Consider the following 23545-nt stretch of genomic DNA (forward strand, 5'->3'; position numbering starts at 1 on the left):
CGAGCACTGGCCAAGAGGGATGCCCGGCCCCGCTCCCCGTCAGTCCTGGGGTGCTCAGCAGGCAGAGCGCTGGGGATGCGATCACTCCGTAGGGAGGCACAGCCCCGGTGCGGGGAGCCACATGGCCGCTGCCAGCAGGCTCGCCCCTGCTTACCCACACCGGTGCAGGGGTGCAGGGGCTATGCCATTTTCCCCCCCTGCACTCCACTGGTGCCCCGGGGTGACCTGCAGGGCCCTCTGGCTGGGAGCCAAGAGAGTCAAAGCACTTCTCCAAAGTTAGATAGGGACGAAAGAAAGTGCTGGGGGAGACCAGGGCATCCGGCCGTGCTGGGACCCCCGCAGATCTCCAAGCTCGGTGCCACACCGTCCGTGGGCACTGCCCCTCCGTCTGGGGGCTCCGTTGGCCTCTGCCGGTCCCTCTGCCAGTGTCTGCTGCGTGCGTGTGCGTGCGTGCATGCGTGTGCGCCGGTGGCGGGCAGCTATACCCTGGTGGTAGAGTGTGAGTGCGGGAGCCCTGTGCTGTTGAAGCCAGCGGTGAAGGTGTTGTAGGGGTGCAGGGTCTGCAGCCCCACCAGCGAGTTGGGGATCATGGTGATGGTGTTGGGGGTCATGAGCGGGATGTCATCCGGAGAGCGGCGCAAGGTGAGGGTGTAGTCGGGCAGAGCAGCCAGGCGCAGGGCGTCGTGGGGTGGCACGGCCTCGCACTCGTGGTGCCCCTGGCTCACCTGTAAGGAGGGCATCTCCTCGTCGGGTGCGTGGGCAATGTCGTTGGCGGCGCCACGCTGGGGACTGGGCTGCCGGTGCGTGTCCTGCCGGCGCTTGTCCTTGCGGTAGTAGAGAGCAGCAAAGGCCAGCACGTTGAGGAAGAGGAGGGAGGCGCCCACAGCAATGGTGACACTCAGCTCAGTGGAGTAGTCACGGGGGCTCTCGAGCAGGGTGCCTGCCTCCTGCTCCGGGCTCCACTTCTCCTTCCCGTTCTCACTGTTGTAAGCAGGTGAGATGGCAGGGCGCTTGGTGGTCCAGATCTTGCTGTTGGGCCGGCGGGTGATATGGGAATTCTGCGTGGTGTCAGGCGGTGGCACTTTGGTGGTAGTGGAGGTGTAGTGGAACATATCGTGCAGGTTGTATAGATGGGGGACCAGGTGCTTCCAGAAAGCCACCTTGGTGGCCCGGTAGTGGTCGCGTACTCGTGGCTTCAGCCCGATGTGCAGGTACAGCTGGTCACGGGGGTTGTACTTGGACCAGGCCACCTCCTCAAACCGGTTGGCCTTGGTGTGGATGAATTTGGTGTCCTGGGGGACAGGCTTGTTGGGGTCCCTGCAAAAAACAGGCCAAACAGAGCTAGCACCTGGAAAAGCTGGAGAGGTGAGAAGGAAGAGCAGGACGCAGAGAGGGATGGTGGGAGGACCTTTGCCAGTGGTGGCACAAGGTGGGCTCATGAAAGGTCCTGCATGGCTGAGCAGCACCCCAACTCTGGACCATGTCTCACCCGTGATAACCACAGCCAACCAACCTCCCCACCCTTGTGCTTGGCTGGGTCCAGTCCCAGGAACTGACTCTGCTCTTAGTTTCTCGCTGTGTGGTTGATGCCCTGACCCCAGTGAAAGTACAGCACATGGCCTCTGGGCACAGAGGATCTCAGTGCTCCACACCAGCCATGACACCCCACCCCACGTGCAGCATGGTCCCCAGGGGTGCAGCTGCAATGAGTGCAGATACCCCAAGCACAGCACCCATCCCCACTCACCCTGTCTTGGCAAAGTTGGTCCAGTAGGTCATCACCACAGCACTGAGCATGATGTCGTTCTTGGAGAAGTTGCAGGGAAAGAGGTCTGTGGGGCCAATCATGGGGATCCCAAACACATAAGGCACCTCATCCCCGTGGGCTGCATCGGACCACGCAGGCTTCATGAGGCTCTGGCAGTGGTGGTAGAAGGCGTAGAAGTAGGTGGGGGAGCCATAGCGGGCATGCAGATCAGCTGTCACCACCGAAGGTTCTACCCACTGATGGTCAGTGAAGAGGGCCACCAGAGTCTTGCGGCGTGTCTCAGGGTTGTCCCTGTCGGCCCAGTCTGTGTACATGAACTTGATGGTCTCCCGCAAGGTGTCCTTGCCCTCGGGGTAGCCGTACAGGTTGTCTACAAAGTTGGAAACTGAGTAGTCAAAGTCACTGCCTGAGACACCGTCCTCAGGGTCCACCACGCCCTCCACAAACTTCAGCCCCTCACCCTGGTTGACCCCCAGCATGATATCGTAGTTGAGGAACTCGCCCTGCTCCATTAGGATCTCTGGGTCATCCGGGATCACGTCCCCATCAATGACCGGCCCAAAGGCCACGTGGTAGCGAGCTGGCTGGATGTCTTGCTCCACCAGCTCCTTGGCACTCTTCTGCCGCAGGCAGTCCACCATGTCCACCGTGTCCAACACATTGCAGCCCACCTTGTCAGCCAGCATGCTGGTGTACTTCACAGGCTGGTAGTTCACGGCCCAGCTGGAGAGCGCAGAGCCGCTCTGGATGATGGCTCTCTGGAAGAGACCTGGAAGACAGGCGAGGAGTGGAGGGAGCTTGCAGCAGGTTGAGTGCTGCTCCAGTGCCCCAGAACTGCAGTGCAGGATGCAGTGTGAAAGGCATCAAAGCCCTTGTACCACTTCAAGGACACAGTGCTCCAATCTGCACCTGGCCCTGCCCCAGGCTGTGCTGTCCACTGCACCAGGCTCACATGCAGGGCTCAGCTTAGGACCACCGTGAGGGTGGCTGGGTGACTGCTGGGCATGTGGTGGGTGGTCCTGGCAGCAACCAAGGGCTGCTGTGATCCCAGAGGATCCCATTGCAGGGGACAGCCTGGCATCCCCCTGTCCCTGTGCAGGTAGGAGAGGGGCCATGGCTGTATCACAGCCAGGCCTTGCTAAAGAGCCCATGCAGTCCCCGTCAGGGTACACGCTGCCCTCAGCTCAGGGCCGTCCTCCAGCCCAGGGTGGCACTGAGCAGCCAGGCTGCAGGCTGGCAGCAATGGGAGGGTTAATGTCTGCTTGAGGACACTTAACCCTGCACATCCCACCCCACTGCTTTGTCAGGGTCCCCCTCAACCCACCCTCCCCCCCCACCCAGGGTCCCCCTTGCCCCCTCCCTGCCGCTTCCTGCCCAGCTGGGGCTGCTCGGTGCCAATCCAGCCCCACAGGAGCACGCTGCCAGATGCACAAAGAGGGCCTTTCTGTCACCGGGAACACAGAGGGAGTGGACTTTCGCCCTTGAAAACGGGGCCACAAAGGCCCTGGCCCAGGCAGAGGAATGCATGGCTGCGCTCCAGCCCCATGTCAATGGCACTTGTGCTCGGAATACAAAGGGCGGTGAGGAAGTGGAGCCTCCGGGGCGGTGAAAGGCAGCCGGGCTCGGGGTGCACCCTGGGGTCCCTGCTCTCCAGCCAGCCCTCCTCTGCGCTCGGAGTGCTGCCTGCACCCTCACTGGACCCTGGCACCCACTAGTCACGAGGGACTGGCTCAGGAGCACTCTGACCGGTGCTGGCACAGCAGCGTGGTAGCCCTGGGGCTGCCCCCTGCCCCCTGCATGAGACCCCTTGTGCAGCCAAGGCCGCAGCACTCTGCAGCAGCACGCACAAACTGCAGCAGAAGCATTTGGAGGCTTGTGGCTCCCAGCCACCATGTCCCCAGCTCTTGTCTGCACACACAGTCCTCGCTCTGCCAAGTACCTGACATACAGTCCCATACACTGGGACAAAGAGAAGGCACAAGCTCTGTTTGTCACCTCCCGGTGCCCTAGGAAGCTGTACCCAGCCTATGGGCTGGACACTGGTCATGGGTTTGTTTTTCTGTGTCATCATCCATGTGTCAAAGAGCCAGAACAGGAGTTCCCTAGTTCCCAGGAGATGCTGTCCCAGCAGCAACTATTGCTCCATGCCATCAGCATCTCTTCCCAGACAGTGGACTGCGGACTGCCCCTGCCTGTGGAAGCAGGGGAAGCTGGTGTCACCTTCACTGTGCCTTTGCATGGCCATGTCCTGACCCAGGAGTCTTGCGAGAGCCCAGACTTCTCACATCATCCTCCTCCATACAGCTGAAGCCCAACAAGCACTCCAGGGAGATATCACCACTCTGCAGCTCACCCTGGAGCCCTCCAGCCTGCTGGGACCCAGGCAGGATGATGCAGCTCTGCCTTCCCTCTCTGTTCCCCTCTGAGGTGAGGTCCCAACTCACCCCACATCTTGCAGAAGTGGCTCCACAGCACAGTGGAGCCAAGCAGTGGGACCAGGTCTCTGCTGGATGGTGCTTGGTTCTGCAGGCTGCTGCCAGCTCCTAATTTCCCCTTCGCTTTGCACAGCAGCTGAGACTGGAAACACCTCTGGGGCTGTCTGGGAGAAGCCCTGCTCAAAGCAGGGCGCTGGGTACCTTTTCCAACTGAGGTCTGAGCATCCCCAGAGCTGGCAGTGAAGGGAAGCAGGAGATGGGGCAAAGGAAGCACAAGAGGTTTGCCCACCAGCAAGTGCTCTTACCCTGGAATGGCCAGATGGAGATAGAAGCGTTGCTTTGGTCCTTAGCAGGGAATCCACCTGCCTACAAGAGTCTTCCTGGCAGCCAGATATGCAGGGTGCACTGCACCAGCCTCCAGCATCTGCCTCTCACTGTGCCTGGCAGAGCAGGCACAAATTAGCAGTTTCATTAATAGCTCTTGATCCCTGTGAGTCTTATTTTGATGTGATAAAAACAAACCCGTGTGGTTTGCAGGCTGCATCTTAGCACAGCTCCTCCTCCACTCTCCAGAGCTGGCTGCCCAGTCCCTGGGGAGATGGGTGCTCCAGCTATTTGGTTTGATGTGACACTGGCTGCAGCACTGAGTGCTTCTGTCCTGCTTCATGGCATTTACAGCTGGCAGCAGCTCCTCTGCCACAGCAGCAAAGGTACCAGGCACCCAGCACCACCACGATGGAGGGGGCACGGCACCAAAGGCACTGGGGCTGGGAGAGGCAGCAAAGAACAAGGCATGCAGGGGCAGGGTTTAGCAGCAGAAAGCCTAGTGTCACCTGAAAATCCCTATACTGACATGCCAGGCTGTTTTTGTGGCTGGAAAGTCGGAGAGGAGCCCCTCCAATCCATCCCCAGCCTCTCTTGGTGCTGCTCCCTCCATGCTGAGCCCATACAAGCAGCTGGGGCCATCTGCCAGCTCCCTACAATATCTGGGGTGCTGCCCTTTACTCCCCACCGTGAGCAGAAGCTCTGCAACATCTCAGCTCAGCTAACACCGACCTCATGCTGCCCACAGCACCTTCCATCCTCCACATCAACTACTACCAAGCAGGCTGTGAGGCTGGCCCAGCCACTTTTGAGGCAGCCTGGCTGAGATAGTGTCTGCTTTAAACATCAGGGCAATCAGTCCATCGACAGCTCCCAGGGCCAGAGGAAAGCTGCCCAACTTTGCTGGCAGCCTGGCCAGTGCCAGCCTTCTCCCATATAGCCTCCACCATCCCATCAGCCCTCTTGAGGCTCTGAAAAGGTCTCCTTCATTCCTGCAGAGTTCCCAGGCTGTGGAGCAGTGCTGTAGCTCTTCACAACCATTTCAAGTGCAATTCTCTGTGTGTGTGTCTGAGGTACAGGCTCATCCCCATGCCCGCTGCCCATATGCATCCTCTTCTCCCCTGCACCATGGCTGGGGACACAGCACTGGCAGAGGGCTGCACCATCATACAAAGCCCCTGTGACCAAGTCCCTGGCAGGCTGGTTCCAGCTCAGGCTTTGCTCCTGCAATTTGCTTTATCGAGAAGTTTATCGACAACACCTCTACTCCCATTTTTTTTTCCCTAATCTCAATTTAAATGTCTCTGCAGGTGGTTTACATGCATTTGCTCTTATGCCAACACAATCTTTAGTGTAAATAATTCCTTTCTTTATCTAGAGTAAACACTCTGCTGTATTTGCAGTTATCAATCATATTACTTCCACGTGTGTTTTGTTAGTCACAGCACTTCCAGCTCTCCCAGTCTCAAAAGATGGGGCCCTCCATCACTCCCCAGGCTCAGGTCTGGTTTCCCCTCTATTCCAGTATGGATGCTTTTCCTGACAACCATGCTCACTCATGGTGCCCCACATGATGCCCTACACCCACTTCACACCTGCAAGTGGCCAAGCCCAAGCCTGGGCTGGGCTCCACAGGAGGTGTCCCCACCTCTCCCTATGTCCAGGTGCTGTCTCCACACTGCAGCCCCACTCCCTGGGAGAACCAGCTCCATCCCTAGTTCCCCTGTGCCCTGTTGCTGGCCCATGATGACTATGTTTTGCTTCCTGGCCCTGGGTCAGGCTTTCACCAGTGACTGAAAAGCAGCCCTGACTTTGCCAGGAGTGGCTGGCAGGACCTGGGCAGGGTCCCTTTCCCAGGTTAGCAGGGCACTTTCTTGCAGCCACAGCATCTTCGGGCACGGCCAGCACCTACCTTCAGAGTGGTGGGAGAGGGTGAGCAGGCTGACGCAGGAGGCACCGATACCGGAGCCGAAGACAGTGATCCGCAAGGGATCTCCCCCAAAGAAGGCGATGTTCTCACTGACCCAACGCAGCGCCTGGATCTGGTCCAGCAGTCCATAATTGCCCTTGGCAGCCTGGTCCCCTGTGCTCAGGAACCCTGCGGGGCCAAGGGGAACCCAGTTAGGGATGAGAAAGTAGGGGCTGTTCTGACCTACTACCCCCATTCCACAAGCCTTGCTATGGGACCCTGTCCCACCACAACATGAGACCCCACTACCAAGAGAGTCTTGTGAGCTCTAAGCTGGGGCAGGGACACCACCAAGTTCTGGAGCCTCTGCACGGGCACGGAGGGGCAAACAGCTCTGAGTGTGCTGCAAGCCCCAGGGATACTCTTCAATCAACTGCAAGCAGTGACAGGGTGATGGGTACGAAGCCCCATCCTACCCAGACCACCATCTGTGCTAATAATGAGTCAGGATGTCTCAGACAAGCTCTAAGGAAAGGCAGGAAAGCTTTGGTGGCTGCAGCAGGCTGAGTGTGTGCACAGCCAATGCTTTCCCATGGATTAGCGATTAGCGTGGCCTGGGGGAGGCTCTATAAATGTAAGGAGGTGGGCTGGGCAGAGAGGAACTGTCTGCAGCTTAAAATACAAATGCTCTTAATGAGGAAGATAGTGAGAAATGCTTTCAAAACCAAAAGGAACACCCAAGATAAACTATCGTGTTTTGTTTGCTTTGACTCAAAGCAGGAAGACAAAACCATGGTCTGGAGGTAAATCCAAGCTGGTAAGGCAGGGAGCAATGCCAGCATTGCTCTGGCACTGGAGGTGCTCTTTCTGGGCACTCTGCAGCACTTCCATGGAGAGGACAATGACTCCATTTAAGACTTACTGCATATTGTGACTTAACAGTCCCTTTAATTTGCACCTACCTGCCTTAAAGGCCTGACCTTTAATATTTAAATGTCTTGAATAGGCTTGGCTTTACTGAAAAGCCAATTTTCTACCCAGGTAACTACCATCTTTCCCAAGAGACTATGGGGTCCAGAGGCTACCAGCAGGATGTGCTGCCTTGGGTATAGGCTGGAAGTCCGGCTGCCCAGGGAGAGCACCGTGCCAGGCTGGATGCTGAGGCCTTGCCAGCAGCTTGGCTGAGAAGGGGCTCTCCCACACCTCTGCACGCCTTGTTCTCCCCACTCCTCATGGAGGCAGCAGTGACGCCCCAGGCCCCAGGGGTTTGACTGCACTGGGGTTTTTTTACCGTATCCCCATCAGTGCTTGTGAAAATGGGCATGTCCACCCACTCTGTACAGCACCCACCAGCCTTCGGTGAACCCCTCTGCAGCTAGCCAGGCCGCAACGGGCAGCTGCAGGGCTCCCAGCAGCTCAGCCCTGCTTGGGGGAAGGAGAGCTGCAGGGCCTGGGCACAGCCAGGCGGTACCTGCTGGCAGCTCACCGCCCCGAGCCCTCTCAGGAGGAGATGCTGGCTAAACCCATTTATTATTTATTTAACCACAGACCAATATTTGCTTTCAGCTGAGCCAGGTTGTGTAAATGAGCCGGGGGGTGGGATGGTGGGGGGGTGATACCGGGAGCTAAACCACAGTGCGATTGCCCACTGGGAACACTGCCACGTGGCACCCTGCTCGGCAGCCAAGGGGGAGGGTAGGGGCAGCTCCCGCAGCGCAGCTCCCGTTCCGCTGGGCCCCACGCCTCCCCCCTGTCCCCTGCCCAGCTAGCTCGAGCGCAGTCGGCCGTGGGGGGCTCATCCCGCAGTCCAGCTGCGCTGGTGGCACAGCCCACGCCGGCCAGCCCATACCGAGCACTCCAACGCGGTAGTTCAGGGTGATGACAATCACGTTCCCATAGCTGGCCAGGATGCTGCCGTCTATCATGTTCCCTGTGCCCTCCATGTACGAGCCACCATGGATATACACCATCACAGGCTTGGCCCCGCTGTCCCGGATGTCTGGAAGGAGAGGCGGTTAAACACAGTACCCAGCCAATGGCCACAGCACCCTGCCTGACGGGCAGACCAAGGACGAGGGCAATGCAAGCTGCCAGGACCGGGGAGGGGGCTTAGGAGCCAAACCCGAGCTCTCCTGGGGGCCACAGCGTGGACCTCCAAAGCCAACCACCACTGAACCAACCCTGCCAGCCCCTCTCCAGGTGGTGGCAGCTGCTGCACCGTCCCCACACTGATGTTCCCTTTGAGGGTCTCAGCCCATGCAGGAGAGAGCTGGCTGGACCAGTCTGCTCATCCCTGGAGCGGGGCTCTGGCTGTGTGCAGGAGCCAGACCAGCAGCACCTCCACTGCAGGTGTGAGTTGCAGAGACCAGGCCCAGGATGCAGCCCCGTGGCCTGTCTTTGGCTGGACCCAAGCCCTCAACTCCAGGAGTCCTGGAAGCTGGCATTGGGGGGGAAGGGGAGGGGGGCAGGGGTGGGGGTGTGCAGGACCTGGAAGGCAGGGAGGCACTGGTGGGTGCCCCAGCATCTGACTGTCCTACCCCCCCATCCCATACCCTTGGGAAGGCAGAAACCTGCTGGCTGCCTGGATGTGAACCCATGGCACCCCAGTGCCCAGACACAGACATGGTGATGAGGCAGTGTGTGCACGTGTGCGTGTAGGGAGGTGAGCACAGTGTCTGGACAAGGACAGGGCATGAGGCATGGAGTGAGGATGGGAAATGGGACCCCAAAGGCTGGGAAGGAAGGACTGCGTGCGTCTAGGGGGCAGGGAGCAGCCACACTCCCTCTCAACTGGCCATATCTGAGGGATGTACCCCCCTTCTGCTATGCTGGCTTGGGATACCTCCTGGAGTTGAGCCCAGGCACAAGGGAAGAACACCCATGCTTGGCTCTTGGTACATCTCACCCATGTAACACAGAGGAGGCGGTTGTACCTATCCTGGAGATGATGCTGGGTCCCACATGCCTGCAGAGCCCAGCTCTCTCCTGGGCTGGTGAGCCAGCACCAACAGACTTTGCCCTTCCTTGTGTTCACCAGCACCCAGCACCTTGCTCAGGGTGGGCTGGCATCACCTGCTGTGGCTGTTCAGCCTCAGCTGCCCTGCTAGCTGCCACTCCTGCCTGCCTCCCTCACCATGCAGGGCTGGGATTTCTGGGCCACAGCCGCACCATGGACATGCTCCCTCACATCCACCTAGCCCCTGCCCACATCCACTCCTCCTTGCAGCCTGCCCATTGCGGGGGGCTGCAGGGCAGGATGATGGGTACCTCTGGCCACCCCCACCTCCAGCTGTGGCCCACAGCATGGCTGAGGGTGGCCTCCCTTCTATATAGAAAACCTCTCCTCCCCTGGAAGGAGGATATGGCAAAACCTGTGCCGGCTCTTTTCCTATTGCCAGGATGCAGCCAGGCAAATGCACAAACCTGGGGAGCAAAAAAGCACTTGTGTCCCCTCTGGGACAGCCACTGCCCGTGTGACAGAGCTGCAGCAGGACAGCTCTTCCCAGAGCCACCTGCTTGAAGTGCAAAGAGCAGGAACGTCAATGCCTGTGCCCATGTCCTCTCCTCCCTGCCACATGGTCCCACCGTCACACAAAGGGACACCCTCGGTAGAAGGGCAGCTGTGTGCAGAGACCTAGCAGGAAATAAACGGCTCCTAATCACTGCAGCACATTTTGGTGTGTGGGGATTTAGCAGAGTCAAATCACTCAGGCCGGATGCCAATTTATGCCCTGGTACACGACATCCCGGGGCACAGGTTAGTGGAAGGAAACAATAGAGTTTTGATACTGCCAAGGAAAAAGCTTTTCATGTATTTCCCAGATTCTAAACACCATCTGCCAGGCTGTGCTCGAGCTGCCCCTGGACTCTTGCACACCACAAGGTTTTAGTGTCCTCAGCATGTTAGGGCTGTGCCCTGGCCAACTCTTCCTCCTGCCTCCTCTTCACATTCCTGCAGCCAAACACACCGACTCCATATCTTGTAGATGAACAAGCCCATTTTACTAAACTCAGCTCATTCTGCAGCTTGCTTAGCCCGGGCATACATCTAGAGTCACATCTGCATGAAAACTTGCTCATTCCACCCCAGCTAGTGCTGATGGTCTGGTTGTAAGCAAGATCTCACTTGCATTGGGTGGAGAAGGAGCTGACAGAATCCATGTCTGAGAAGACAGTGGGTCTCCTGGGCACGGACAGATACACTGTGGGTGCCGAGGGTGCCAAGCTGCTGGCACTGCCACCCTGCAGTGGGGCCAGGCAAGGGTGGAGGGTGAGGTTGCTGGCTCCCAGCTGTGTGTCACCGACTCTGGGAGGATGAGGCTGGAGGTGAGATGTGACCAGGCTCAGGGTGAAATGGGCCCAGGTGCCCAAGGGCTCCTTTCCTTCCAAGCTGCCATGCTTCCTCCCTCCCTTCACTCAAGCAGAGCGGGAGCAAAACTTCTCCTAAAGCAAAAAACCAAACCCCACGAGCTTCCCCCCAAAAACCCCCCTCCCCTCATCCTCCATCCCCATCCCGAGGAGGGGAAGGGCCTGGGTGCCCTGCACAGCCAGCCAGCCTGCCCCCCGCCCCGCGCAACTGCCATCCACCACTGCAGACAGACACACACAGGGCTCCCTGGGGATGGCAGCGGATGGCGGGCAAACGGAGTTGCTTTGCATGTCATGCAGTGGCAGTCTTGAGCACACAAATACCTTCGTCTTCATCCCCGTCATTATCCGCTAAGTCCTCGCCCTGTTTCTTAGCGCTGGCTCCTAGGGACCAAACACGAGGAGACAGAACAGAAAGGAAAACGAAAGGAAACAAAAAACCAAACCAAAACAAACAAACAAACAAAAAATAAAAGAAAAAAAACAACAAACAAAAGAGAATTCAAAAATAGCATGATAGCAGAGGCGGTGGGGCCAGGCCTGCACCCCACAGCGCTGCCGGCTACTCACACTGCACCTCTCCCAGAGCCAGGACAGCTCCGGGCGCGGGCAGGACTGCTCCAGGAGCTGCACCAGGATGCTGCTTCACCTGCGCCCCTTCCCAGATCCTCCCCAGGGAGAGCGGAGCGGCAGGGAGTTGGAGAACAGGCCTGGGGCAGCATCAGCACCGGCAGTGGATCAGCCTCTCAATGCACTTGCTGATCCTCCTGTATCCCAGCCCGGCCGCCGCCTGCTCCCGCACCCTTGGCTCCCTGTGCTGGGGTAAGGCTCCCTCTCCTGCTACTCGGGTGCAAGCAGGAGCCCTGCTCCTTGCTCTGTTGCCACGGGGGACGAATGTCCCCTGCCACCAGCAGAACTTACACGAAGGGTTCCCCTGGGTGGCCACAACCACCAGCTGGGATCCTGCCTGCCACCCCCACATGGTACACTGCCCCTTGTTGTGTCTGGCACAGCTGTGCTGCAAACCACCAGTCCCACAGCACGAGGCCACCACGGCATGCTGCTGGGAGCCAGCATGATGGGTACTTCCTTACACTGCTTAGCTCCATCCTCTACCAACTCCCTTCTTGAAAACACTAGTTTTGTGGCTCACTGAGGATCGCAAAGGCACTGACCAGCTTGCCCTGACCAAGGCAGAACCCTAAAAATACCGGTTTCTGTACCATCCTGAAAGTCTTCCAGGCATTGTATGGCCCTTAGCAAATCTGCATTGCCAGGGTGCAGACCAGGCCAGCAGCCCCAGCCCTGTGGGATGCTGTTGTGGATGGCATGCACTAAGCACATGCCAAGCTGCATGCAGCCAGCATGAGCCAGGAGAGGTAGCTGGTGGGCTGGTGGGGAGCAGATGTGGTGCAGCCCTGTGCTGAGGATCCCACTGCTGTGAAGGGCTGCATGCCCTTATGGGCACAAAACTGAGAGGTGCCAGCCCTGCTCTGCGCAGCCCCAAATTTCAGGAAGAGGCTGTGCTCTTCTTAACCCCCTAGAGCTGCAGAACATCACCTGCACCAAAAGGTTCTCCAGGTGATGGTGATGTTGATGTCAGGGGTGACAGCAGGGTTTCTGCTGGGCAGGACTGCCCACACTGTGCTCGCACTGCCCAGCAACCTCTCCCAGATGTGCAGAGCTCCCAGGTTCCACCAGGCACCTGGCTGATCCCAGGGTCCTGCTGCTATTGCCGCAGCAAGGGGTTTGCAAGGCTCCCAAGAGCAAGGGGCAGCCCTATGGTTGGATGAAACCTTGATGAGGTGAGCATGAAACTGATGGGGAAGACGAGATCGGGGAGTCATCCTCACTGCCACTCTGGGAGTGGGATCCTGCAAGTGATATGGGGAAGACCACTGTGAGATGGTGAGGTGGAACAGCAACTCCCTCTCAGCTGTGCAGGGTACAGGCAGCCCCACAGCTACGTAAGGTAGACTGAAGGTGGACAAGAAAACCTCCCTAGCAGAACGGGCAGGAAGGCACTGGAAGAGGTGGCCTGGGGAGGTGTTTAAGATCAGGTGACACATACCGCCAGGAAGAGGTGAGGTAGTGCTGCTCCTCCTGGCACAGGGATCGATCAGTTGTCTCCGCAAGCTGTCCTGATTGACTCTGACTCAGTTCACCTCTCAACCTGCCCCTTCCACACCCCAGCCTTGCCTCCTCACCTCCTGCTTCACCAACCAGCCACCACCTGAGTTCCTCGCATCATTCTCCTGTTTTCACCTCTGGCCCCAGCACCCTGCACGCTTGGCCAGGCACATACAGCTGCCCAGCCTGTTTGGAGGAGGCTGCAAGCTTGACCTACTGCATCTTCATTAGGAAGAGCTGCAAGCCCACAGAAAACTTAAGTGAGGAAGTACTCATGCAGTATTTGCTAACCAGTGCTATGTGCCAACCTCATTGGTAATGCTCAGGGAGAGGGTTTTTTCTCTAATGAAGACCACAGGCAGCAAGCCCTCATCCACCCTGTGCTTCAGACCTGGGAAGCTGATCACAGGCAGCTGGAGATCCTTCCACTGCCAAGGGTCCTAGTGCTGTTAAAGCCCTGGAACCAGCCACACTGCAGCTCTCCAGCCTGGTCTCCAAGAGACAAAGGTCTCCATGCAGACAGAGGTGGAGGAACTGTAGCTGTCAGGCTGTAAGTGGGGAGCAGGGAAGGTCCCTGTGATCTGAGCCGCTGTCCTGGCTGAGCAGGGAGGGATCTGGCTGCAGATTGCTGCACCGGAGCTGAGGGATGGCCGGGACAAGCTGCAGAAGGGACAGTAGAAAGCAGCGCTGGGAAGCTAAGCAAAGCAGGAGCGCAGTGATGCAGGCCAGGGGAAGGGGGGACAGCGGGGGCATGTCTGCATGGCAGATGCAAAGCACAAGCCTTCCCCCTCAGCAGGAAGGTGCCAGGGTGGCTGGGGTTATGGTGAACATCGGCTGCTGCGACCTAATGGGCTTCCTGCCTCTTGCTACGTCGTTCACATCCATAACCACCCACCAATGCTCCACCGCTCAGAAGAGCACTCACAGCTTCACTTCCCTCACCCATCCCTTGTGCTCTGCCCTGTTACCTCCCTCCACTGGTTACTGTCACGTTCAAAGACACCAGTCCCAGGAGACCTTCCTCCATGTTGGCAAAGGCCACCAAGCCAAGCCTGGCAGCGCCTTCTCACAGGGGTAGGTTTAAGCTTGTGGATTCACAGCTGGAAAAATCAAAAGCACTCACGGCTCTTACTCTCCTAACCCATCAAAAACGCCCTCCGCTAACCCGGTATGAATGCCTGTTGTGCTGCTTCACTTTAAGCTGACTGAGAAGTGACATTGCTCAGGCTGATAGGCAGGATGCATATGCTCTTATCTGAAGGCTCTAGGAAGATTTAAGCTCAAGTTCAGTAAAAAATAAAATCAGTTTCCCTGAAACAGGGGCATCCGTGCCTGATTTATGCTATCTTAAGTAAACCATGCCAACAGAACTGACGCCAGCACAAACAGAGATAAAGGAGGGTGAGGAGCCTTGGTCCTTAGAGCCTTTGCAGTCAGTACAGTGTGGTTAAGGGAAGTGCAGGAGCCGGAGCTGACACCTTTCCAGATGCAAATATTTGCTCAGGGTGGCTTGCAGGCAGCCCCAGAACACCCTCCTCAGTGCGAACTCACCAGCACACCGGCTCCCACGCAGCAGCCATGATGGTGCAGGGGCCCAGAGTAGCTCTGCCTGCCACAGTGCCTGCTGGCCACGGGCACCCAGAGGCACGCTTGCTGGTGGGCACACCAGCTCAAGCACTTTTCCAGGAGCAACAAGGAATGGCACTGGGACAGGATGACAGCCGTTTAACCTGCTGCTGCACATCCCCACAGGCAGAGGCAGCTCCCTGGCACCTGTGGTGGGTAACCCCCCCAGCCATCAGCCCTTGCTCCAGGACTGCAGTGCACCTCGGCGCTGCCCCTACCCCTCCCTGTCCCTGGGCGATGCAGAAGAGTTTATCTCCATCTTTGAGTGGATTCCATAAAAGCACTGCGTCTTCTCACGCTCTGCTGCCTCCACCAGCACAAACGCCTGCCCTCACCTTTGCAAATCGCTCGCTGGCGTGGAAGTGGAGCACCAGGGCAGTGGTCTGCTCCCAGGCAGCTCTGCAAAGCTTTGCAGGTGGCTGGTGAGAAGCCTTCCAGCAAGGGAGAGCTGCCGGAGTCACGCAGTCACAGGGGAGCCTCAGATGGTGCTACGCCGAGTTCACTTCTCAGAGAGCAGTGGAGAAGCCACAACGCTTCTCCTGCAGAGCAGCCAAAGAGTGTTCCAGGCCCTGGAGCTGCTGGAAGCTCCAGCTACTCTTGCACAGCGAAGCAAGACACTGGACTGACATGTTTGTTTGTCTTTGGATTCAGCACGGCCCCAGCCAGAGAGATCAGGGCAGTCGCTGGTTTAAACTGAGGAGGGCTGCAACGTGCAGGGTAGCCACGCTTTTCCCCTCCAAAAATGACACACACTTCCTCATGCCCTGCAGCAAAGCCTGCCCCAGGAGGCAGTGAAAGGAAGGGGAAAGCACCCCAGTACCTGGCACTGCCAAGCACAGGCTGGAAGTCTCAGCAGCACCGAGCAAAGGGCAGGGCTGTGTGGTGCTGTGCCCTGTGTGTGTGCTCTTTGGGTGGGCAGCATCATTTTCACAGCAAAACCTGAGGCTCAGCTGAGCCTCAGCGCTGTCAGCTTCCCCAGCACTATGCATGGCTAATTATTCTCAAAGCAGGGCTGCCCTGCCTTGCTCCCAGAGAAGGGACTAATGGAGGAGACCGGCATGCTGGAAATTTCCACGTAGGAAATTATTATGGGGACTGGCAGGTAGGGAATTTCTATATAGGAAATTATTGTGGGCAGCTGGGCAGGGAAAAAGAGATGGGTTTTCTGATTAATTAATGGGAATTCTGATTAATTCTGTCCTTTGCTATGAAACACACTGATCTTAGGGGTGGCAGACATCACGAAGGCTCCAGGAAGGTGGGAGCTGAGGTGTTTTGAACCACCAGAACACATTGTCTGCTCTGTAAGAGGAGAGCTTAATCACTCCTGATAGGTGGCTTTAGAAATAATTACCAAGAATATTCCAGAATGAGCCAATGTTAACATGACGAAATCAGTCTGCAGGTGCATTCTCCCTACCCCAGGCATTACTAACTCAGGATATGGGATGGAGGGCGGGGTGGCCTGCCTCCGAGTCGCCTAACAAGTGACTCAATTTAATCGGAGCCAGCAGCCACCAGAGCCGTGGCTGGAGCTGAAGGGCAGCACCAGTGTCTGGGTGCTTTAATTCCCGGCATGTCACGCCTGGATGCCCAAATGCCCTGCACAGGGAATTCACTGGTCTGTGAGTCAGCAGAGCTCAGTGAGGGCAGAGGGCTTGTCCCCCACCAGCACCCTGGGAGGTGACCAGAGGCAACCACAGATGGGCTGCAAAGAAACTCTGCCTGGGAGCAGAGGCATCAGGGAGGGAAAAGCAGAAAACAAGCGAGCCCACAGCGCTTTGCTGTGCCTGACACTGTCACCCTTCTCCAGCCACAACCCAGACCCTGCTTCCCTGGCCCCAGCCGTAGGATGGGGGGGGTGGCAGGGGTCCACCAGCCCCAGCAGCCAGTGGGAGGGGTGGGAGAGGAAGTGCTTTGAAGTGGTTGGTGATCGTTGGCACAGCCAGCTCCGGAGGCAGCGTGAGGAGACTCCCTAATGCGCCAGTCTTTTCAGGGGCAGCCTTGGCACTCAGAGAGATGGCATGTGAATAGCCAGGACAGCAATAGGAAAAGCAAAGCAAAGAAATCCAACAACAGAACTAGGGAAAAAGGCTGGAAGGAAAGTGCTCCCCAAACCTCCAAGCCCAGCTGTGCCTGCCCCGCCAACCCCAGGGGCGCAGGGAGGTGGAGCTTGGGATTTAGAGACCCTGATGCCACAGGATGCCCAGGATGGCGGCCCCCGCCTGCCAGACACCCCCTCCCTGCACTCAGCCTTTCAAAAGGGCTTGGCTGCCTGACTGCCTGCGTATCCAAATTTGCACGGAGCAGCCTGGGATCTCCCTGCCTGCAAGGGGGGAGCTGTGCAGCAGGACGGGCGATGCATCATGTCCAGAAAGGAGCCAAGCCAGCTCCCCTTTACACGTTTCCAATCCCTAGCCTGTGGCACTGGGGCTGGCCAGGAACACAGGATCACTCAGGGGCAAGAGAGCGGGCTGAGGTCACTTTGGGCTAATGAGGGGTGAGCTGCAGCCCTCCTTGTCCCAAAGTGCAGCAGGAGGAGCCCTGCACAGCCCTGGGAATGGAGATAAGGCAAAGTAGAGATGTGTCTGAACCAGAGGTGCTTGGCCACTGGCAGGGCAGCTGGGGCTCAGGGAGGATGCTGTGCCAGGGCCTGGGGAACAGATCCTCACTGGCAGGGCTGGCAGAGGCATGGGTGGGGGTGTGAGCAACAGGGAGCAGCCTTGGCAGGACCATGGGCTGGGGCAGAACATGGCAGCGTTTCCTTAGCCAGGAGAGGTTTTATGCTTTTAGTGATGAACTTTGCATGGAAAATGACCAGGGATGCAATGGGGAAAGAACTCAGCCCAGTACAGGCTACAGTCTCCCATCACACAGGTGCTTCCCCAAGGGGGCTCATACACCCCCAATGGGAGATGCAGCCCTAAGGGATGGGTGCATTTAAGTGCATCAGAAGCTTCCCCTCATAGCCGGGGGGATAAAAGTATCCAGTGCCAGCAGGATAAAGGTAGGAATGTGAGCTCAGTCTGGGAGAAGCTGTTCTGAAAGGTCTGGAGCAACATGAGCATCCTCCTCTGACCTGATCCCAGACCTGTGGTCCCAGCCAGCACTGGTCCCAGCAACTCCAGCTGGGGAAGGGAGGTGGCCAGAGCACCCGCAGGGCTCCTCCGAGCAGGAAGTGGAGGGCAGCAGGCTGGGCTGTTTGGAGGGCCCATGGTCTTGGGTTGTGGCACAGAGGGGTGCTGGAGGAGCATGCCACGGGCCAGGGGCCAGCCAGGCACCCTCTCACTCTCTCACTCTTTCTCTCTTTCCTCTCTGTGCCTCTCTGCCGGTCGGCTTGCTACATACCTCCTTTCCTACATATTTTCTTGTTGGGCTTTCGGGTGCATTCCTTGGAAATCCGTTTTACTGTAAAATGAATAAAAGACTACAAAATAACAGGAGGCTCCAACGGCCGGAGTGGGCATGCAATCACAACCACGCTGCCACCCTCCCACTACCCCTGGGACCGCAGGAGGTGGGGAGGGCGCATCGCTGTGGGAGGAAAACTCTGGGCCAGCCGTGCTGGGTGGGAAGGAAGGCACGATGCATCCCGCGGCCAAGGGCCTCAGGGACAGAGGAGTGGAGCCAGCCAGACTGGGAGAAGCCACTTGGCCCACCAGGCTGCTCTGCCGCGTGCAGCAGACCAGCTGCAGATCCCTTCCAGCCCACCAAAAATCCCCGGGGGCTCCCGTTGCAGTGAGGCTGGGGCGGACGCACAGGCAGGCGCTGCCTCCTCTGCCCTCTACTTACAGTTCAGGTGGGATCTCCTACAAAGAAAAAGGTTAGACAAGGAGGCACCCAGTGCCGGTCAGCCTCACCCCAACAGGACCATGCCCCACGGGTCCCTGGCACCCCAGGCTCATCACTCTGCGTCCATCCTGCTGGTGGACAGGGGAGTAGCCGAGTGATGCGCCTGTCAGTGCCGCCAACCTCCCGTCCACACCAGGGCCCAGAAAAGGGCTCCGTGGTCCCTTCCTTGCCAGAGCATCTCCCCATGGAGAGGCAGAGAGTGTTCCTCCCAGCCGCAGCTGCAACCCACGCCCACAACTAGCGCATGGACCTGGGGAGGGTGGGAAGGGGAAAGGAAGGACGAACCCGAACCAACTCAAGACAGAACCTGGCACTTGGCACCTGGGGAGCACAAACCAGCTTGTCGCTCTGTGGATCTGCAGTCAGAGAGTCGGATTCAGATTTAGCAACACGAGAGAGGAACCCGTGACAATGCCATGGAGGTGGTGGTGGTGGGGAAGGGGGCAGGAGTGGAGGAGCAGGAGCACGCGAGACAGAGATGGCAGCTGAGGGCAAAAGGGCGAGCTGCGTGGCCAGAGAAAGCTTTCCACAAACAGACAGCATGCTGCAGGGTCCACAACCACATGCTTCAAACACAACACCCAGGTGAGACCAACCATTGCTGGGGAGGGGCAGAGCAGCCCCCCCCCCAAGCCCTCCTGCGGGCACCCCGGCAGGGACTCACCATCCTCTGTGGGGATGTAGATGTTGAGGTACAGACAGTCCTCATTGGGGTCCTGGATGTACGTGGCCACGATATCCAAATTGGAGGTAAACCAGATTGGCAGCATGATCTCAGGAACAGCATTGTGGATGTTCTGGGGGCAGACCGGCGAGAAGTGCGTAGCGTTCCTGATGCCCGACCAGGATGGCGGCGGCTCGGGGGGCATGAACCTCTTCTCCCCAATGGGGGGGGCAGCGTAAGGCACCCCCAGGTACTGGTCAACAGGCCCCAGGATCTCGCTGGGCAGTGGCACGCGCACCCCCCGTAACTTCCCATAATGTGTGTTGACAGTTGGTGAGTAGACCTGGCCCTCCATCCGCACAACCGCCGAGGCGAAGCTCAGGACCCAGAGGGTGAGACGCAGGTCCCAGCCGGCCACCAACTCAGGCACTTGGAGAACGGGGGGCAAGAGAGGGCTTCTCCAGAATATCAGCCACATCGTCTGGGAGAAGTAGCACCAACATCCAGGCCTGAAGCTCCCGGGGCAAGGGCTCAGGGCATCCCCATCATGCCAAGCCTCTGATTTGCCCACCAGGAACAGACAGAACAGGAGAGCTGCGAGTCAGGAGCACCTTCTGCTGGATGAGTCGGGAGCACAGATGCAGGGAGATGTGCCACAGCTCCTCACAGCCTGCCAGCTGCCCGCTGCTGCCCGCCTGCCAATGGCCTGGCCCAGAGGAGACTGCTGATACTGTGAAGAGATGGAAGGAATTAACAGCAGACTTGTTTCTGGGAAGAATCAAAGAGCTGCAGCATGGAAGGAGCCAGGATCCCTGGCTGGACCCTCCCACCCATGGGTGCTCATTGGCTCTGCCACTCCAGGCAGGCAGCTCTGGGAGTAGGCATGTGTGGGCAGCACAAGTAGAGCACATGCAGACACATAGACTGCACCTATCCATGCCTTCAGACCCTGTCCCTGGTGCTCATGGGCCAGCCCTGCCCCTGCCCTGCCCTACCCGGGTGAGCCTCACACCCACCCTGCATGGCCACATGGTGCCCCTGCCCCATGCTGTAGTAGGGTACCAGCAGCAAAGCCAAGATAAGCAGTGCCAGGGAAGTGGCACTATCCCTCCCCACTAGGACCATGTCAGGCACCCTGGAGCCCAACACGGCCCCTGCACGAGAGTCCACTGGCACCTTTCCCCTCCTGGCTGAGCCATGGCCACCTGCGCTCCCATGCCATGCAGTCTGTGCTCCTCACCCTGGCTGCACCCAAGCATTGCTCTCCTGTTCAGGTGCCACTACCTCACCTCATATACCAGCAAATTAAACCCCTGCATCCTACCCAGACACCCATCCCAGCCGCCCACCCGCTTCCCAGCCAGCTTTCCCCCTCCCTGTGTTGCTGGTTAAAGCAGCAAGACCCCCTGGCACAACCTGGACACTGGGCAGGTGGGATGGGAACAGAGTGCTTCTGGGGAACACCCCCACCCCGTGCCGGCACCACATCCTCCCCAACATCCCCTCCCTGTCCCGCCTGCCTCCCGGCCACCCAGAGCTCTGCTCCCACGTCCCCGAGGTTGGGCCCTCGGCAGGGGCGGGAGCAGCTGCGGCAGCCCCCGGCGGGGCCCGCGGGGAAGGCGGGGGTGCTGCGGGGAGGCAGGGCGGGCAGCGGCCGCAGATGGGGAGGGGGGGGGACCTGCGGATGTGTGTCAGCGAGGAGAGCTCCTGCGCCAGGGAGTCCTTGCTGGAGGCTGTGTGGATTCTCAGTGCTCTGCCCTTCAACTCCCCGCACCGCCTGCCGCATGCAGGGCTTATGTAAGTGCCCACCGCCCGCCTCCCCCCCCCCCCCGCCCCTTCCCTCCATCCCCGCCCGCTTCCCCCCCGCCAGCACCGCAGCTCCCGGGGGACCTGAGCAAGGGACCCGCGGAGGCTGCGCTCACCCGGTGCTCGCCCTCACCCCGGCGGGGCAAAGAGCAGCGTCAGCCAGAGGCTGGCTTTGCACCTCAGCAGATGGTTTTGCAGCCGGGTCTTTGCTTAAAAAGAAAGCACTAGGAGAGATGGGAGCGGTGGCAGGGCACCTCCATTTTGCCCCCAGAACATCCTTACATGCCCACCTGGTAAAATCTCTCCCAAGCTGAGAGGGGATCAGAATTGCTTTGGAATAATTGGAGCACAAAATAAGGGCTGTATGCAGATGGGAGGATGCAGCTCTGGTGGAGGCTCAGCTGGGCGGGGACTCCACCAATGGAGAACACCTCATCCAACAAGGAAAATCCGCAGGAAGAAAAAAAACCACAAACCCAACACAACCAAAAAAAAAACCAAACACAGAGGGCGTCTCAAATCTGCACTACACATGTGCAGGCAATTCACGGCTGGTCATTAGGGAAATGAGCCTGTGCTGTGCCTGCCCTCCTGATACACCCAGCGAACACAGCAGGCTCAGAAATCAGGGTATGACAGGCATAAGAAGAAACACTCAGCCCAGAAAATCATGTTATCGCAACCAGCCCTCCCAAGCAGTGAAGCCTGACAGAGCTGGGCATGCAGGCACCTTTCCAGAGCCCACAGAGGGACCACAGAAAATGCCAGACAAGGAGAGTGTTACAAATGATGGGTGAAATAGTCACACCTACTGCCCCATCCACAGCAGGGGCAACCTGAGGGCTGAGCTGCTACACCAGGTCAGATCCTGCTCTACCCCTGACTCCCATCACCTCTGTGTATCATTCCCTTCCACCTTCTCCTTCCCGCTGCCCCAGGCAGTGACAGAAACACACCCAGCAGGACCATAACACTGCTGCGTTATCCCCCAAACAGCTGCCAAAGCTTAAGAAACAAAAGGTGTATTGAGGGGCAGAGATACAGCTGAGGCACCTGGAGACCCCAAGCTCTGCTCAGTCACCCCACCACTGGAGCTGCCTCTGCAGCAGAGTGCCTCAGCTGCCCTACTCTGCCTCCAGGTCTGGAAGAAAATCATCAGTCATCTAATATTCCTTGCAGCAACACTCCTCCTTCAGCAGAGAGCTGAGCTTAGTCTAGCAGTGTCATTCCAGGGGTGCAGTGATGGCCCAGGACCCACCAAAGCCGCATTCCCAGTTAGATCTCAGAAGTGCTTCAGACCCACGGCTCTGCCTGACATTGTTCTGCTCAGGCTCCTTTGGGTACCATGCATTAGGATAAAGCCAAGTTATTAATAACTGTCATATATAATTTGTATGACTGGAAGCTACGGGCAGCTTTCAGTCTTTATGATAGTGCCCACAACTCCCTGCAGAGCCATTTCAACTGACCTGTCATCGTTTTGCCTCTGTGGGAACACCGCAGCCCTGCTGCCAGTGGCTTACCACCTGACTTCCCAACTCAGGAGCTTCCTGGGGCTGCAGCCACATGCTGCTGTGGGCATTGCTGTTCCACCAACCACTCCAGCACCAGGCAGCACCGCTCCACAGCCCACAGCTGCCTGGCTGGGCTGTGCATGCCACTCACAGCAAATTGAGGGCTCAGTTCACTGCCCACTTTGCATCCTTGGAGTGGCTGCACACCCAGCATACCCACCCTGTCCTGGCAGAACAAGGAATCTCTTTTTACAAAACACAGCCAAAAATGAGCTTCTTGCTACAGCTCCTCAGAATTATGCCATCGTTACATTCCTGTGGGGTTTTGTTTAATCCCCATCTGTGGCTCTTTTAACAGCTTTTGAAAAACTTGGAAATCTGAAAACAGAAACCGTGAGCTAAGATAGTTAAAGTTCCAGGTATGTTTCTTTAACTTAAATAAACTGATGCCACAGGACTTGCAGCTGTCTCCAGTTCTGAGTTTTATGAAGCAGGCGGCACAGAGATGGGCTGCATTAGCAACAGACAGCTATGTCCAGTATGGAACTGTACAGCTGAGACCCAGCAGCCTGAGTGTTACCCTGGAAAGTCACAGTGTCCGAACACTCGAATCCTCATCGTGGTATTTTAACATTTGTAATGCTACATTTGCTCCTATTGGGCTTTTAAAGTCTTTTCCCCCTCATCTGCCAATGTGTCTGCAACATGGAGTAAAGGCATCCAAACACTCTCAGTGACATGCTCCTAAGCCTTCCTATGTTTGGGTTGGTTTTCATATACAACCCCCCCCCAAACAATGCAAACCCTAACTCTGGAATTTCCTGGGTTTCAGACACCTCATTTGGGATAATTACAGTACCCCAGGTAACACATCTTACGCCCTCACAGTGCTGTTCTGCGCTCTGTGCTTTCTGCTGTAACTTCATGTTACCAGAACGTTTAGGATTAGAATTTAGCCTTAATTTAATGCTGACAGACTGCCATGAAAACCTGAGCTCAGCCCCCTTCCCCAGCGGCACGCACCTGACATCACTTCCTGCTGCCTCAACAGCTCCTAAGCTTCCCCTTGGCATTTCACAGCATGCAAAATGAATGGGAAATGAGAGAAAGGACATTTTGTTCAGGGAAGTGATTCCCCTCACATTCCAC

The 23545-nt window shown here is 57.8% G+C and overlaps 1 protein-coding gene across 6 annotated transcripts; it reads right to left on the reverse strand.

Moving 5' to 3' along the window:
- Positions 1-401: 401 nt before the first annotated feature.
- Positions 402-19554, reverse strand: NLGN3 (neuroligin 3; the record flags this gene model as incomplete). Of its 6 annotated transcripts, XM_084269265.1 has the most annotated exons (7): positions 402-1317; positions 1748-2537; positions 6440-6625; positions 8286-8435; positions 11129-11188; positions 17909-17968; positions 19077-19554. In XM_084269265.1, the coding sequence occupies 7 exons, from the start codon at positions 19552-19554 to the stop codon at positions 480-482; spliced, it is 2562 nt and encodes an 853-aa protein (XP_084125391.1). In that variant the 3' UTR covers positions 402-479. The 6 variants fall into 6 exon arrangements, with proteins under 6 accessions (XP_084125391.1, XP_084125394.1, XP_084125393.1 ...); XM_084269268.1 differs by lacking the exon at positions 17909-17968 and having other exon boundaries at positions 19077-19197; XM_084269267.1 differs by lacking the exon at positions 17909-17968 and having other exon boundaries at positions 11129-11181; positions 19061-19197.
- Positions 19555-23545: the final 3991 nt, after the last annotated feature.

The sequence above is a fragment of the Gallinula chloropus genome (assembly GCF_964237585.1).
Source record: "Gallinula chloropus genome assembly, chromosome: 11".
In the NCBI taxonomy this organism is placed as follows: domain Eukaryota; kingdom Metazoa; phylum Chordata; class Aves; order Gruiformes; family Rallidae; genus Gallinula; species Gallinula chloropus.